This window comes from Daldinia decipiens (assembly GCF_022478715.1).
Source record: "Daldinia decipiens strain CBS 113046 unplaced genomic scaffold F4813scaffold_6, whole genome shotgun sequence".
Taxonomy (NCBI): domain Eukaryota; kingdom Fungi; phylum Ascomycota; class Sordariomycetes; order Xylariales; family Hypoxylaceae; genus Daldinia; species Daldinia decipiens.
This window is the reverse complement of record NW_026054549.1, coordinates 1,049,689-1,065,436: the sequence shown is the minus strand read 5'-3', so window position 1 is coordinate 1,065,436 and position 15,748 is coordinate 1,049,689. Positions and strand designations below refer to the sequence as shown.

The 15,748-nt window shown below is 48.1% G+C and overlaps 6 protein-coding genes across 6 annotated transcripts; 3 read left to right on the top strand and 3 right to left on the bottom strand.

The window, feature by feature from the left end:
* On the top strand, positions 1 to 1,288 carry F4813DRAFT_300003 (ribosomal protein L1). The gene is made up of 2 exons (XM_049240751.1): positions 1 to 490; positions 552 to 1,288. Exons 1-2 carry the CDS (start codon positions 228 to 230, stop codon positions 1,219 to 1,221), a joined length of 933 nt encoding a protein of 310 aa, XP_049102608.1. The 5' UTR covers positions 1 to 227; the 3' UTR covers positions 1,222 to 1,288.
* A 66-nt stretch (positions 1,289 to 1,354) lies between these two features.
* F4813DRAFT_386836 (oligomeric golgi complex component, COG2-domain-containing protein) lies at positions 1,355 to 2,227 on the bottom strand (the record flags this gene model as incomplete). The annotated part of the gene is made up of 1 exon (XM_049246468.1): positions 1,355 to 2,227. The coding sequence occupies one exon, from the start codon at positions 2,225 to 2,227 to the stop codon at positions 1,355 to 1,357; it is 873 nt and encodes a 290-aa protein (XP_049102607.1).
* Positions 2,228 to 3,777: 1,550 nt separating this feature from the next.
* Positions 3,778 to 5,994, top strand: F4813DRAFT_299994 (uncharacterized protein). Its single transcript, XM_049240750.1, has one exon. The coding sequence runs from the start codon at positions 3,950 to 3,952 to the stop codon at positions 5,711 to 5,713; it is 1,764 nt and encodes a 587-aa protein (XP_049102606.1). The 5' UTR covers positions 3,778 to 3,949; the 3' UTR covers positions 5,714 to 5,994.
* Positions 5,995 to 6,389: 395 nt separating this feature from the next.
* F4813DRAFT_299985 (uncharacterized protein) lies at positions 6,390 to 7,131 on the bottom strand. Its single transcript, XM_049240749.1, has 2 exons — positions 6,999 to 7,131; positions 6,390 to 6,942 (listed from the first exon to the last, which is right to left on the bottom strand). The coding sequence occupies exons 1-2, from the start codon at positions 7,030 to 7,032 to the stop codon at positions 6,689 to 6,691; spliced, it is 288 nt and encodes a 95-aa protein (XP_049102605.1). The 5' UTR covers positions 7,033 to 7,131; the 3' UTR covers positions 6,390 to 6,688.
* Positions 7,132 to 10,706: 3,575 nt separating this feature from the next.
* Positions 10,707 to 11,728, top strand: F4813DRAFT_350509 (uncharacterized protein). Its single transcript, XM_049242311.1, has 2 exons — positions 10,707 to 10,878; positions 10,932 to 11,728. Exon 2 carries the CDS (start codon positions 11,142 to 11,144, stop codon positions 11,622 to 11,624), a length of 483 nt encoding a protein of 160 aa, XP_049102604.1. The 5' UTR covers positions 10,707 to 10,878; positions 10,932 to 11,141; the 3' UTR covers positions 11,625 to 11,728.
* Positions 11,729 to 15,471, bottom strand: F4813DRAFT_350507 (fungal-specific transcription factor domain-containing protein). Its single transcript, XM_049242310.1, has 2 exons — positions 14,632 to 15,471; positions 11,729 to 14,522 (listed from the first exon to the last, which is right to left on the bottom strand). The coding sequence occupies exons 1-2, from the start codon at positions 14,831 to 14,833 to the stop codon at positions 12,076 to 12,078; spliced, it is 2,649 nt and encodes an 882-aa protein (XP_049102603.1). The 5' UTR covers positions 14,834 to 15,471; the 3' UTR covers positions 11,729 to 12,075.
* Positions 15,472 to 15,748: the final 277 nt, after the last annotated feature.

The following is a 15,748-nucleotide window of genomic DNA, read 5'->3' as shown; positions in this document are numbered from 1 at the left end:
GCTGAGGGGTAATTGACTGATTACCTAGATAGGTAGGTTGCTAGGTACCTAGCGATAAGATAACAAATGTGGCTAGTAATAGTGCGGCACAGGTAGGTACCAAATGATACCTATCGAGGCTGAAAACGTTACGCCTACCCTTGTCTTAAATTTGTTTCTGCATTATTGATTTCTAAAGCTTCATACGACTACGGTCTAACGACTGTCGGCGACAACAGAAGATCACAATGGCTTCGACGAGTCAATGTATCGCTTCGCTGGCGAGGCTAAGCCTCTCTACGTCTGTGCGCCCTGCGAATGCGACAATTCCTAGATTTCTGGCTCCGGCGATAGTTCAGATGAGATGCAAAAGCGCCGGCACTTCGGCTATGCGGGCGCGCGAGCGAGAGAAGGAAAAGGTCAAGAAGGCAAAGAAGCAGCAGCGATTCAAGGAATACAAATATGCCACGCCGAGCAGAGAAGAGAGACATTCGCTATGCGATGCTATGCGGTGAGTCGTGTTGTTCCATTCAAACCTGGATCCTCTGTTCTCTAACTCGTAGGAAATACAGATATCTGCGAGCCGCAGAAGTTGGCCGACCGCCATCCTCTGTTACGTACGAGCTCGCTCTAAAAATAAGAACGCCTAAGAACAGTCCGGTACTTAGAAATCGGATACGTCTGCCCTACCCTGTCAAGAACGACACGCAGATCGCCGTCATCTGCAAGGAAGGCAGCGGTGCTATGCACGACGCCCGTGCCGGAGGAGCTGTCGCGTTCGGAGAAGAATCTCTATTTGAGCTGATTAAGGCGAACCCGAGTAAACTGCCGTTCAACCGTCTGATCTGCCACGTCGATTCCGAACAAGCCCTCAAGAAGGCCAACCTCGGCCGTATACTGGGTCCTAAGGGTCTGATGCCTAGCATCAAGACCAATACCATCACCAGGAGCGTGAAGTCCCTGATGCACGAGATGGTCGGCGCCGAGAATTACAGAGAAAGGGTGGGCGCGATCCGTATGCCTATTGGGAATATCCAATTTACACCTAATATGCTCTCTGCAAACGTCAAGGCGCTCGTGGGAGCAGTGAAAGAAAACATTTCGACTTTGGAGGACAGAGTCAAGAAGGATTTGGTCGAAGTTGTGCTAACTTCCACGAACGGGCCGGGGTTCAGCTTGAATGGAGGTTTTAACTCTACCGACGAGAAGATCCAGCCCGCACATCTGAGCACAGCCATGTAAATACCTATCTATACCCCTTAAGACAGGACAGTATAAAATTGTACCATATGTATGCTTCGTATAAGTTAGATGTTCGGGTATCTTGCTAGTATGCTCTTGGAAATAATTGTGAAACCGTGCAGTCTTCGCTTAATTAGGCGTTCTTCAATGCTTTTACAGCTTCTAGTTGAGCATCTAATAGAGAATAGATGCCCATCAACTTCAGTAGCTTTGCATGTCCTCTGGCGCCCGCCTTCTCAGCTTCCTTTGATGCCGTGCCAAGGTCTAATAGGATAGTATTTCTACATCTTGTTAGCCTTTCTTCCGCTTTCCGTACGAAAGGTGTCTCCCTTCCGATGTCGTTGGCTAACTCGTCCACTACTGTATATTCGTTCGCTAACTGCGTCAGCTTTGCTGTGCTGCTTCCCACTGCTCCATCTAATTCATCCTCATCGTCTTCGTCGTCGTCGTCGTCGCTATCATCGCTATCAGGCCCCGCGCCCCCGACTGCTAGCCGACCCTCGAGGGTGGATATCCTTTCGTCGAGCTCTAGCATTTTCCTCCCGGTCTCGACCTCACTTCTCACGCCGGATAGGTCCCGGTTTAAGCCGGCGACCTCGGAACCCCTTTCTCTTACTCGGCCTTTGATCTCTTCGACAGCTCGCCGAAATCCTAAGAGCGCCACGCGGACGTCCTCGACTCTTTCCTCGCCACCCTTAAGCTCGTCGCCCAGGCTCAAGAAACTGGTGTAATTGGCATTGACCAGTTCCAGCAGTTCGGTGCTGATAGCGGCGCTCCGCTCTCTAAGGTCGGATCGCAGGTCTTCTAGGGTCTGATGGCGGTTTGCGAGGGAGGAGAGGTATTCGGCTGGGTCGAAGTCCGGAGCGAGGAAGTCGGACCGTGGGAGAGCAGTGGGAAAAGGGAGCGGGGCATCATCTTCGTTATCTGAAGATTCGGATGATGAAACTAAGACGAAACTGCGGGAGCTTAACGGTCTAGCTGATGACGGTGCTGCGAGATGGGCCATGATATCTCGAGTCTCGGTGGGTGGTTAAAAGAGTGGGCGTCGTTAGGATAAGCTAGGTCTTGTATATTGAGACATTCGAGGCGTATTTCGATCTAATATTAGCGACGATAAGTTGTTAAGCTTGGCCTGTCCTCCCACGTTGAAGATATGTTTCCTTCTAAGGATAACTATGAAATAGATATACGTTATTTATCAGCCTTAAATCGCGTCTTTCGAATATAGCTTATGCAAGTGATCGGAATATTACGAGCATCGGTCTTCGAGGTAGCTTGGGTGCTAGTTGATGCGCATGTCACGATTAAGCTAACCTAGACCAAAGTACTTTCGTACATGCAGAATTGACATCAAATTGGATGATGTGGGGTAAAGTTAAAGGTTGAGGTTACACTAAACACCAACTCACCGAGTTCACCTTTAACGGTTTACATAATTAGGTGGAACTTACCGAATTCTCCGGTACCGGCCTATGTACCTTTGATGGGGCCAAAGGAAACGAAACCAAAGCAACTTCAGCTAGAGCAAATTCCCGTCCGGTTACACCCGAACGTCACCAATTTCCTCTCATCAAATTCGACGTTCAAACGTTCCTACCACAGGTGTTTATACTGTACAGTTAATTGATCGTTGATCGTACAGCTGGACCGCAGAAACCAGAGTGGGATAAGAAGGGGCACCTAAATACGATAACTAAGGAAAGGACAAGAACCATATGCAAACATCCCTCCTTTCCGTTGGAACGAGTTCGGAATCCGACAGGTCCGAGAAACTCTAGAAGTGGATCGATGGTCTAATTTTTTTTCCTTCTTGCTGCCGAGCCTATCCTATCTTGGCCTTCCATCCCCCATGTGACGTTGTTGGCTCGGATTAGGCGAGTGGACTGCGGGTTACAGGGCCCTGGCATAATCTTATCAATCTGATCAGTGATCAATGATCTCGAACCATCAACTACCACAAGTCGTCAGTCTCGGCCCCCCCTCCAATAAAGTAAGTGACCTTACCTTAGTTCTTCCTTCTAGGTCAGATTATTCGGTAGTGAGAGATCGTCTGCATGACCCCCCAACTTCTTTTACAACCCCCCACAACCGACTGAAGAACAAAGACAGCTGTTGACTTGTAAGAAGGAAATACTCAATACTCAATACTACTTCAATTCCGGCTCAGTCAGCGAATTGATCGACTAAGGGCCTGCCAAACGATCATTCCGTTTGCCTCGTTGGTTTATTCTTTAGTCACGCCTATCTCACTCCCACGAGAGGAGCCCAGCCGCCAGTTCAATTTTTCTTCTGGACTAATTGAAATAATTACTTGGCCAAAGCCTTTAAGCACAATCAACTTGGCCCTAGTTCGGAGACCCTTAAGGCAGCCCGGCCCGCTCATTCGCGTTCAGTCCCTAGGTACATCACTTGCCTGCTACCCCCCAAGTTTGCTTGATTCGTGGGAGGGGGTCCCTAACAAACCTCCTAACCGCTTTTCTTCTTTCTTCCCTTGAACCAAGGAATAGCAAAACGTGAGAGATATACATCGATAGAGACCGGTTTCTCATAACCTTACCTATTTACCAACTCGGATACCGTCAGACTGCATCTTTGGGGAGTCGATACCACGGAAAATCCCAAGGCTCGACGCACGCTGATGTCCGAGGTGCATTGCAGCGCTGAGCGGCACGACGAATGAGATCGACTAAATGCTTTTCCTGCCTCTCTGCTCCAGAATCGGAATAACATGGCAACTTCTGCTGCTACCACGCCTTCCGCTTATCTCAACGGCCACCCCAAACCCCAACCAACCAAACTCGTTATAACCCCTATCTCAGCTGCATCTTCCCCCGCCTCAGCTGCTTCGCCCATTTCGAGCGTCTCTACGCCTACCTCAACCCACCGGCTTGCCATCAAACCCGCAGCCGCAGCCGCAGCCGCAGCCGCAGCTCTGCAGGCCACCGTAATGGCTTCAAAGGCCTCAATCACCAGCAAGGAATGGGTAGTTCCTCCGAGGCCCAAGCCCGGCCGGAAGCCCGCTACGGATACGCCACCAACTAAGCGAAAGGCCCAGAACCGCGCTGCCCAGCGTGCGTTTCGCGAGCGGAGGGCCGCTCGCGTCGGAGAATTAGAGGAGCAGCTGGAAGAACAGAAAGAAGAGTACGAGCGAAATCAGCAGCAGCTCACCGACCAAGTGCAGGACCTGGATGCCGAGGTGTCAACCCTACGGAACAGATGCGTAGTTTTGGAGGACTTGCTGGAGAAGGAGCGTAAGGAGCGCATCAAAGTATCAAGCGAGCTCGAGGACCTACGACGACGACGACGGAGAGGAGAAGATGCAAGCACGTCTTCAAGACACGGAAGTTTCGCTGCACAGCACGGAAGGCTGCCGAATCCGCTGACCATCACATCTCAGCATCCCACACCACGAGGAAGCCTCGCTAGCAACGCATCAGATCATCGCAATTCGGCAACGGCCTTTTCAATCTCGCAGATAATCTCCCCTCCTGACTCGTCGAGTCCACCGGGGGCCCCCCGAGAGTCATCGGCTGATCTTGCTGGATGTGGCAACTGCGAAATCAACGGACCTTGTGCCTGCGCTGAAGAAGTTCTTGCCAACACGGCTGTTGGATGCAACAAGTGTAGCATCGGTTCCAAGTGCGAGTGTCTCGAAGCCATGGTAAAGGATCTGGCTCCGAATTCGGAGTCCGAACTCAAACGGAAAAATTCCTCTCTGTCCGTCGTAGCCCCGGAAGAGAAGAGACAGAAGATACCTGAGCCCTATCCTCACGAGGTCGACTTCACCGCCGCGTTCGCTAAGAAGAAGGATCCCGTTCCGGAACCAATTCTATACCAAGCCCCCACTCAGCCGACAGTGCTGCCACGAGACTCTTGCGGCTTTTGCGAAGAAGGTACCTATTGCATGTGTGCCGAAGCTGCCGCATCGCAGACGCTCCCCCCGGTATCTCAACAAGTGCAGACGCCGCCTCCTTCCGAGAATGATGTCGGTCCTCATCCGATAGAAATCACGTCGACCGGCGCCGTCAAATTACCAGGTATCAACTCGCTAAATCGCACTCCAATCCCGACGGCACGCCCTTCCGGTGGTTGTGGCCCCAAAGGACCAGGTTCCTGCGCCCAGTGCCTAAAGGATCCTAAGTCCGGTCTCTTCTGCCGCAGTCTCGCAGCAAGCTTTTCCCGCAATTCAGGCACGTCTAGCGGGGGGTGCTGCGGCGGATCCGGCGGATCCGGATGCTGCAAATCTACAGAAGCAGGAACATCCACCGACTCCCCCGCCGGTATTAACCTATCATGTGCAGAGACGTACAAGACGCTGTCTAGTCATCGCAATTTCGACAAGGCAGCTGACGAGATCGGGACTTGGCTGCCTAGACTCAAAGCCACCCCCCTACCGGCGAATGCGGCTGGAAGACCACCCATTGAGGTCCAGGTAGCCAGCATTATGGGGGTCTTGAGAGAGTTTGACGTCCGGTTTGGGAGAGAAGCTTGATCTATTTAAACAGATTCACGGCTGCTGGGAGGTCCAGCTACGCGGTATGCGTTTAACGAGAGTATATAATGAGACATGGCGTCAACGGACCATCGCATCCTACGGTGTTGATAAGGAGAGGGGATGTGTCGAGCATTTCGGCCGTCCATAGGGAGTGGTCATATTGCATTGTCGGGCGGCGGTCACATATCCACGTAATCGATAAAAATGGGGTTAGGTTTCGATCTATCACGATGGTTTACAGGTACGGAGCCCCGAGGGCTTCCTAATTCATGTACATTTTAAAAATCACGGCGTCGAGTTCGAAATAGTTCTAAACACTACTCGTATGGCATTTCCTGCGAGCCTGGTTTGCGATATGGAATTTTAAATGGCATGTAGCTTGGAGGCTTCTCTTGGTATCCATGTAGAATTGCCATAGATCATGTTTGTTTTCAAGCCAGTAATGATTACTCGTTGCATTTTCTCAACACCTACCTTCGTCTCCTTCAAACTGTTATTGCCGCGTGTTCGGCTTACCCATTTAGGGGCTTTTTAAAAGCAGATTTCCCTCGGTGAAATCCTAGATATATCGTTGGAGACATGAATAACGGACTACACTAAGAACCCAGCGAGGTATTGTAAATGCAAATTCGGTAGATGTGGATATTTTGTATTGGTATAAAGGTCATATATACTATATAATTAGGTGTCCGCCACCTATTTCCCTTGCTCTAGAAGTGTCCCCGCCTCTTCTAGAGATGCAATGCAATGCTGAACCCAGATGATGTCAAACACTATAACCAATCCCGGACAGTCAGGGTCTTCTGACTGTACCCTATCGTACCATGCAAGGCATATTTACGACACTCTATAGCATATCCTCCGAAGACGGCATACTACCCTAGCAGTATGACGTTTCCCACCATCTCGGCCGAGCGGCTGACGTTCATTGCTGGTTGTCACTAGTGCTAGCAACGCTTAAAACGGCTCGGCTTAGTTCGTGCCCGTGATTTTGGGCTGAGCCTGTCCGTTGTCGCCAAAGCCGCAGCCGGTTTTGCCGGCTTGGGTCTGCGCGCCGAGGCCGGAGCACAAGCCAAAGCTCTGGCCTGACACTCCCGCGCAACACGTCGACGCGCAGTCTGCCGAGCTCAAGCACTCTCCGCCGATGAACTGGGTACCCTGTCCGTTGCCCACATTCTTAGCACCAGCTGGGTCAGGCTGGAGCGGTGCCGGGATAGCGGCGACAACTTAGAGATTGTTAGAATTAGGTTTGGTTGAAGAGGTTGAAGATAATGTGACTTACCGGAGAGAAGAGCAAAGAGGGCGATGCGGACCATTGTTTATTGTTTGTTTCGTTTCTTGAAATTATAGCAACTCGTAGCGGTGTTTGTAAAGCGAAGATGGGATGATAGGTAGGGATGAATGTCAAGCTTCGCCTAAAGGTCTGTTCTTATCACATCGACTGGAGATCCCGAGGCGATCATTCAGATGTTTATATATTCAGACGAGACTCCTATTCTACCTCTTCTCGATCGTTTCCCACGACTACCCCTGACTCCGGGTTGAGCACGGCCGTGAGGCTGAGTGCGGGTGCGTGTGTTTCTGTTACGCCTGGGCATCAGCTCTGGGACCCCTTGTTTTGATACGTCGCACATCATCTTTAGGCCGATCGAATGTTTATCCGCGAGGCAGATTACGAGGCGACCCCAGATTTGCCGGGCATTTCATGTTCTGCAGCGTTTACTCGATCACACGCCCAATAGCATATGGAATGGCAACGCGTCTGAAATGTTTGTTGTACGCGTCTAACACTACTATGCGTTACTTGACACCGCGAAGGCTACAGGGTATTTGGAAAAGCCATGCAGATAGCATCGAGGACTTGTGTAGTGTACGCAAGCTCCCCATTAGGGTGTTGGGGAGCTCGCATACACTACACAATTATTTATTTTGTCCTTTTACACATGATTTTAACAAAGTTAGGTTGGCGTTCCTTATATTCGGTAGGTAGGTTACCATCTCATTGTACTTCGTTAACTACATGTAGGGACCTAATGAAACCTCAGGGCAACGAGATTAGTATATCTTAGATCCATCATAATACCTTAATGATCTCGATCTTCAAGCTAGAAACACCAAAGAAATAACCTAGGGTCTAGATATGAGGCTTCCTAGCCAACGATCATAATACATCTTGCCAGGGGGATTTGCGATGTTAGATTCTGGTCAATTTTCCTTGCAAGTTGTCGTATGTGGATTATAAGATGGTAGCTGCGTAGTAAACATTCCGACTTCAGATGAAGACTCCAGCTGCTGCAATGTTCACCAGCGTTACCACAGCGTGGCGACATTTTGTAACGGAGGTTTCGAGAATTGTAAAACTTAATGCAAGCAAAGATGGGATCATCATCGAGATCAACATAAAAGCATCCTTTATTGCCGATCATTCAACATCGCTATTACGTACGTAATATAAAGCATTGAATAATTCATAATCGGAAACTAGAAACTTTGCTTGTCTGGGGATTGTGATACTTGGGTCGGGTTCTGAAACCATTACGTTTTTAGATGGTCCTGGTCAAATGGGCCAATCATGTCTCTCCAACTGCCCCTTTTTGAACCATGTTGATTAACAGTTGATGACTTATCACCCCTATATTTGAGGCATAGGATACAGAGTTGAAATATAATATATCGACTACGTATTCAGCAAGCCGGTCAAGTCAAAATTGGTTGTGTGATTGTTTTCGCAACTCCAGATAAACCCGAGGTTTACTTAATGACTAGATCTCACAGAAGTAACCAGATCGCACAGAAGAAAGCGCGAACATGCACAAGTACTTAAGACTTAACCCCCCTTTTTAAAAATAATACATGGTCAGATCAAAGAACGTCTTGGTGTATTTTGTTTAGTGTCTGTATTGATATATATCACCTTTGTACTATTGTATACCTATGTTAGGTAGGTACCTAAGTAGGCTTCAACTATAAACAAGGAGTGAATTTGTAGAACAGTGCTCTGCCAGGTGGAATCACCATGTCTGATCCTAGGTACCTAATAAATTAAAAGCGGCATGCCATGTACCGAAGTATTATCACGGCAAGGAGGTACATACATATGTATCCCAAGTCGTAGGAAGGTACGATATGGGAAATATCGTGATTCTAATTGCCGAGTCACTTTGTAGATACCTTGGGTACAGAACACTGCAAAGTAGAATCAGTACCCGAGCTGCAAACACGAAAATCAGCCAACTGACGGGCCGAAAAACATTGAATTGCCAATTCGTTCTTTCCAATCAACGAAATTTAGGAATGTAGTTACTTAGGATACGTCAGGATCAGGCATCAACTTGAAATCAGTACAGTGCACATCTCGACACCGCCAAATATAAATACACGTCGATGCCGACACGGTTTTCTTCCATCATCTTAACCATTCATCACAACAACTAACCACCCTTACTACAACCATAACACTTAACACCTTAATCATCATCAACCCCTACCTATTACAATTCTTCAATACTTACAACTATTAATTATTACGCCAAAGTTGTAACTAAACTCGGTATCACCTAGCAGGTGTTGTCCAAAACACGGCTTCCAAGTCATGGGGGCTCAAGCTTAAGCTAGAGCTCAGGAACAGTCCTCCGTTTCTAACTCTCAGGAGACCGACAAGCAACACAATGCCTTAACCTTACCAACAAAGAGCCCCTGGAAGACTATTCAAGAGCTAGATGTCGCTCACTACCAATAAGTGACAACCAACTAACAATCACGAAAGTATAAGAACAAACTACCTAGCCTACATTATACACCACTACAAACACAAATTATTGGTGATAAACTTGTCCCTAAGAGCCTCTGGACAACGCTAGGGAATGAGCTTATCCTCTCATCCCTGAACATCCGACACATGGGTAAGTTGTTACAACTTATTTTTTCTTTTCTTTTTTTTTTAAAAAAAAAAAACTATCATCCTTCCATCTCGTCGACCTCGATACTTACATCATACTCTTTGTACAGGACAATGAGAAGGAAAAGAAAGACAAAATAGATGAGGCTGGAGTTAAAGGCGGAGATGATGCTGAAGAAGATGAAGGCGCTCCCGTACTTGATTGCGATATTGATTTTTCAGATGGCAAGATATAGCTGAGAGGCTTTTCTAGCTATGCGACAGATTTCATTCGTCTTCAAGCCTGTGTTTGGTAAAAATGAATAGAATAAATCTCGCCTCCTAGTACGTGTTACCGTTTCAACCACCGTGGAAACATTCTAACTTCCTAATAGATAGCTTAAGTCCTCAGGAGCGTGTCTATAACAATACGGCTAATTCTACCTCCACATCCACAGATGCCTATTCTTCCACGACTAAAACTCCACGAGCCTTTCACCTTCGTCCCGCCGGTGTAACATTCATATCCACCAAATACTACAGGCTAGGTAGTTTACATGACTACTGGATGTCAACGAATTCATTGTCATTATCGCCACTAAATGCTATTATGGCGCGTGTGGGAACCTGTCAATATCTTAGCTAGTATGATAGATTGCCGGATGTAAACCGGAATTGAACCTTCTACTTGTTAATTTGTACTTTTGCTTTTACTCAGTGACTCTTCAACCCTCTCGAAGTGGCATGTTTATGAAAATAGCCTCCGTAATTTCTCATAAAACAGATGCTAATGATTTGGGATATACGGATATCAAAGAAGCTTCTATAGCTCTACCGCGTTAACGTAATATACGGGAAATTCAAGTAGGGGGACTCTAGTTAGAATTATGTTCAAGTGTTTATTCAAAGCAAGTATAGCTGTGTCTTTATCCGAGGTTTGCATCTTCTATGACGTAGTTACACTTATATTTCTTACGCTCGACGGAAACTCCCACTCCTTTACGCAGTGTCCCGATTGGACAATACCAACGAACGCATAACTACTCATCGCTATAAAAGGTTAATACTATTGGTAGGGGGCGCTAAGCTCAGTTAGAACCAAGACGAGCGACGGCAACGCCTTTGAATTTGTTATAAAGGTATAGAATGCAGTAAAAGAGTGCTGAAAGGGCCATGCCAAGGGTTAGTAGCACATAAACACGCGTGGCGTTATTCTACTTAGAGTCCCAAGACAATCAGACAATAGGGCATTATATGCTCAAAAGGATAGCTAAACAAACAACTAGTTAGTGGGTTTATCACTTGACCTCTTTATCATGGAGCTGATTTAAGAAAAAGAACATGCGCGACTTGGAAGCCTTTAGAGATAACACGAATTATATAAAAAGCTTTTCAAATCGCAATCATCTTGTATTTCTTCGCTTCCTAGCCATCCCCAGCATGATCTAGAGCTATACCGCTTACAATTACCCTTCATAGCCAACACAAACGCCGTATCTCTACGGGTAGGTCTAAGGTGTAATCCTTCACGTGCTACGATCAGACAAGATGCCGACCTTCATAACGCATGAGATGTATACCTGCTCACATATCGTAGAGACGATCCATCGAGGTTTCGGCATCGATAGCAGCTTCAGGCTAGAATGGATCCCGGTCCAGTCAAGTTGCCCATTGTGTTTCTGCAAGCTGCTCCTCGACAACTCTTACGAGCTCGAATTGGACGACGACGACGATGAAGATCGCCGCCGGATTCTGAAGAATTTGCTGCAGCCGTACAAGCAACAGCTCGCTAAGCACCTGCAGGTGTTGGTGGAGAACAAGCGGTGTGCAATGTCCGGAATCCGCGGCAGGTATTCGGGTTTAAAGCAGATACGAATGTTGGAGAAGTTGAGCCGTATGGTCTTGACGCCTGCAAGCCTAGGTGAGTTCCAGGCTACGCTTCAAGCTCTTATTAACTTCCAAGAGGGTGAGCCTCGCTACCCTACGCACGTCCAGGTTCTAGGAAACGCCATGACTATAAGAATTTTATAGTCGTGGGCAAGGCCCTTTATAGTTGGGAAGAGGGAAGCTAGGTCAAATACAATATGACTCGTCGTTATTAGTCTTATAACCTACCTATACAATACCTATCATGCATTCTTATGTTCTATATATATAGTTATACAATAAAGGGGTTCTTACTATGTGGAATACATTAATCGTATTGTTTGTCTGATTAGATTCGTGAATCGGAATGCTCATGAAGCCTTCTTTGTAGGGCATCGGCATCGCGCTAAGAAATTTGCTCTCGCGTGTACTTCTTCCAACTGGCCAGCCTTGTTCCTCAAGTCGATCGTTCAGACTTCACCCAACCCGAGTGAAGCCAATCCATAATGCTAGTAGCGATAAAATCTCATACTACTAAGGGTATATAATTAAATACATTCATTCGCCATGCCCAGCGCAATATTAAATAAAGATCAAGAACCCGAAAGTGTTGCGCTCAAGTCTCACCGTGGTAAAGCATATGCTTGCATATGTCGAGCCGACCGCATGCTTCTTTGAGTAGTTCAGAAGGTGACTCGGATGTAAGAGTACCTATAGTGTCGAGCAAATTTGACAACCCATCTTGGAGGTTTGCCTGAAGGTTCGTCGTCGAAGTGTCGAGTTCCGAGAGTTTAGTCACTTTACAAAGGTAGTCAAAAGCCCCTGTTGTATTCCGCTGCAACTGCCGTGGGAATGGTCGGAGGGTATTGGATTGATCTTTCGATTGAGTGAGTGCTCGTACGAAAGACCAGATGCTTAAGGTAGCATAATACATAATCCACGGTCGATGAGGATCGGGATCCCGCCGACACGAGTATTGTATCCCATAAGTATCAATGGGGGTATTCGCGTAGCCGTTGTTCCTCTTCTGGCGGGGGTCCACGAGAATGCGATGAAGAAGTTTGAAGGCATGGAGTATTGCGTGGCGGGTGGACATTTGATTTGACCACAGCGACATTCGCGCCACGACATTAGTGTAATCCCGAGTAGAGATTTTGCGGCCGAGTAACCGCTTAGCCCCAGTGTAGACTTGGCAGTCAACAATGTCGATGTACAGGCTAATATGAGCGAGATGGTATAGAACAGACGCGCTCTGGATGAGCCCGTTAGAATGAGCTTGCGGTCCAGGGCCATCCGACTCAGAGTCACTTGAGCCGATAGCCTGGTCGAAACTGGTCTTCCAATCGTCAAATGCTTTCAGAAGCATATTACACCACTTATCCCTCGTGTCCGAGGAACTAGCTCCTAGCTCAAGCCACTTTAGATGCGTGTCGCGATGTCTGAGGTGCCAGCCGACGCTCAGAAGGCCACACATGATAATCATACGGCCGAACGCGTGGGTTCGGACTTCCTTCCCGTGGATGGCACATTTCAACCCGTCCAAAAACGAGATGGGCTTGACGCCATATAATCTAAAATTCGAATCGTGATGACGAACTATCTCGGGACTCGACGCCGACCACAAAGACTCGTCGCAAGGTAAGGGTAGGCGTATTTCGTGAGGGGCCATGTCGGCTGCGTGCCCAAACATCGCAGCGTGAACGATGTCCATCATGAACGCGGCGAAAACCACTCTATGCATCGATTCCGTCCTGGCCCATTTTACCCACCACGTCCTCGCATCTGACGTCGCAGGGTGCTCCGTTCCATTCTGTTCGTCGGATGGCGAGTCAGCTCCCGCCCCTCCAATTAAGGGGCTACCTCGTCTAAGCAGCGTCAGCGTTACCGAGTGGTAGACGTGTGCTCTCTCGTGCAGAATCCTGGATGAGTACATCTTCTCGTAAAATTCCACTAGGAGTAAAGCCTGGGCGACCCAGAGGTCGACCGGCGGAGACGCTTCGTCGGCGGTCAATATTTCGAAACGAACGTTAGAGATGATAAGGTCGGCCAATGCTTTATATTCTGGCAGTTCCCGGCTAGATTCGCGGCTGTATATCTGAGCGGCACCCAAGGCAATCATCACCAAGAGAAGGAGGATGGAGCATTGAGCTGAAGAGAACGTCGGCTGATGAACGATAGGAAGCCTCGGCGATACAAAATCCCAATAATGCCGCAAGCAATCTCGCAGAAATTCCAAGCTTAGACCTGGTATGTCGTCGCTGGTTTCGTGCATCAAGTTGGCTAACTTGGAGTCGAACCTGTTCTGTTTCTGATGGAACAGTTTAACATATCGTAGGACATCCACGCGGCGATACTCGGAAATAAGCTCGTCGGGCATGTCGGGATGTCGCGGGGGCGTAAGATCAAGCTGGGACCGACTAGCGAGCGATTCGTGATCGTAATGAATATTATTATTGAATGGCGACTCCAGCCCTCCTTCGAGAAATGGTATGCTGGCGAAGCTAAAGTCTCGATACGTCTGTTGAGGGTCAAACAACCAGACGCCAAAATTTTCACGAATCTCCAGCTCGTTCGCATTAGTCGGTACCGGCACATTATGATAAGGAACGAATGTGGAATGGTCGTGCATAGGTGGCTGTTCACGACTGTAGAAGCCAGGCTTCTGGCGAATGATGTTGACGCCATCCATCGGGGACGTCCACGGGACGCTATGCGCCAGCGGACTTGGTTGCGTAGGCGCCATAGGAGGCGGCAAAGGCGGATGTTGAGCTTGAACCGGAGAGTCAGAAGTCAAGAGCACAGCTGCGTTCCGCGGAGCACTCGCGGGCTGCTGAGGAAATGTCGCCGACCGTGGCGGCCCTACAGCATTCGTAGCGATGCTAGGTGAAGGCATCATAGCTATCTCCTGGGGGGATTCCTTAGTAGACATACTAAAGCTGCTGGTACGGTTCCTCGGAATATACGAGGCCGAATGGCGCTTCTTATGGCGCGCCAGCAGATCTGGCCTCACAAAAGTTTGCGTGCAGTCAGGGACATCGCACGTATAGATAGTCTTGGGAGCATCTTGGATTCGCGTTAGCATTGTGTTATTACCATCGACGCAGATCCACAACTAAGAATAGATGATCTGCGGTCTTAGGATCTCTAGTCTTGGAATCTCTCTTAGCCTTACGATTCAATTGATGTCTCTGAAGATGCTCAGCTCTCGAATACATCTTGTCGCACCCGGGCCAGTCGCACGAAAATCTTCGGGGAGCTCCCTTCCGGCTCGCTCGTTTGTATGAACCCCCGCCGCCGCCACCAGCAGCATTCCCTCCTCCTCCTCCTCCTCCTCCGTCTCCTGGTGATTGCTGCTGGGACTGCTGGGACGCCATTTAACCGCGACATCGCTCGTCCATAATATCGATAATATCGCGATATCGTAATATCAGAGACGTACGACTTGCATATGCGCCGAACCGTTCCGCGGGGACTCTCGAGATGGGGGAAGACGCAGGGAGGGCGCAGGCAAGACTAACAGACTAAAAAAAAAAAACAAGCCGGGGAGCGGAGTCGATGGGGGTCCAGCCTGGTTTTCTACGGCTTTTTACAGGAACACGATTGCGCGACATTTCCCTCCCATTTTCTCGGGACGGCTGGCTGAGATGGGAATATTCGCCAAGAAATCCGACGCGGGGGCTGCCCCCTGCCCCGAGAGTCGTGGGGGGCGTCTCCAACTCTTAATTATCCGGGGTAGAATCCCTTTTGTTGTGTCCTAGCGTCGCGTAAGCCGTGGGGGTTTTCGAGCATACCTACCTAGGTACCTACTGACTACAGTACGGATTACGCCCCTTGCAATAATGTTATTCAGCAGACCCCTAGGTTAAAGCTATGTACTTCGCTGAGATCCTGAAGCGTATGTCTACTGCCGCCCTATAAGGTTATCGTAGTTCTTCAAAACGTTGTTTCAGAGTATTTTATGCCGTAAAACCCTGATATAATACTTGATATGCTTTAAAGGGCGTTGTTCTATTTAGAATTAGAAGCCGTGGTTTATATCGTGCGCGTCCAAAAAACTAAACATAATTATTACAAAGGGCGTACTTCGTACTGCATATAAAAATTTCCAACTTTTCCTATTTTATAAGTTTGAAGATAATATAACTAAGGTAGGTAGGTAGGTAAAGAAAATAAAGAACTAGCTTAGTAATACTAAAAGAGCTAAAACTAATAACGTTATCCTATGACGAATGATGCTTCTTGTATTTATTTTCAAGGACAATAAATTAATCATTCACCCACGTCTAACT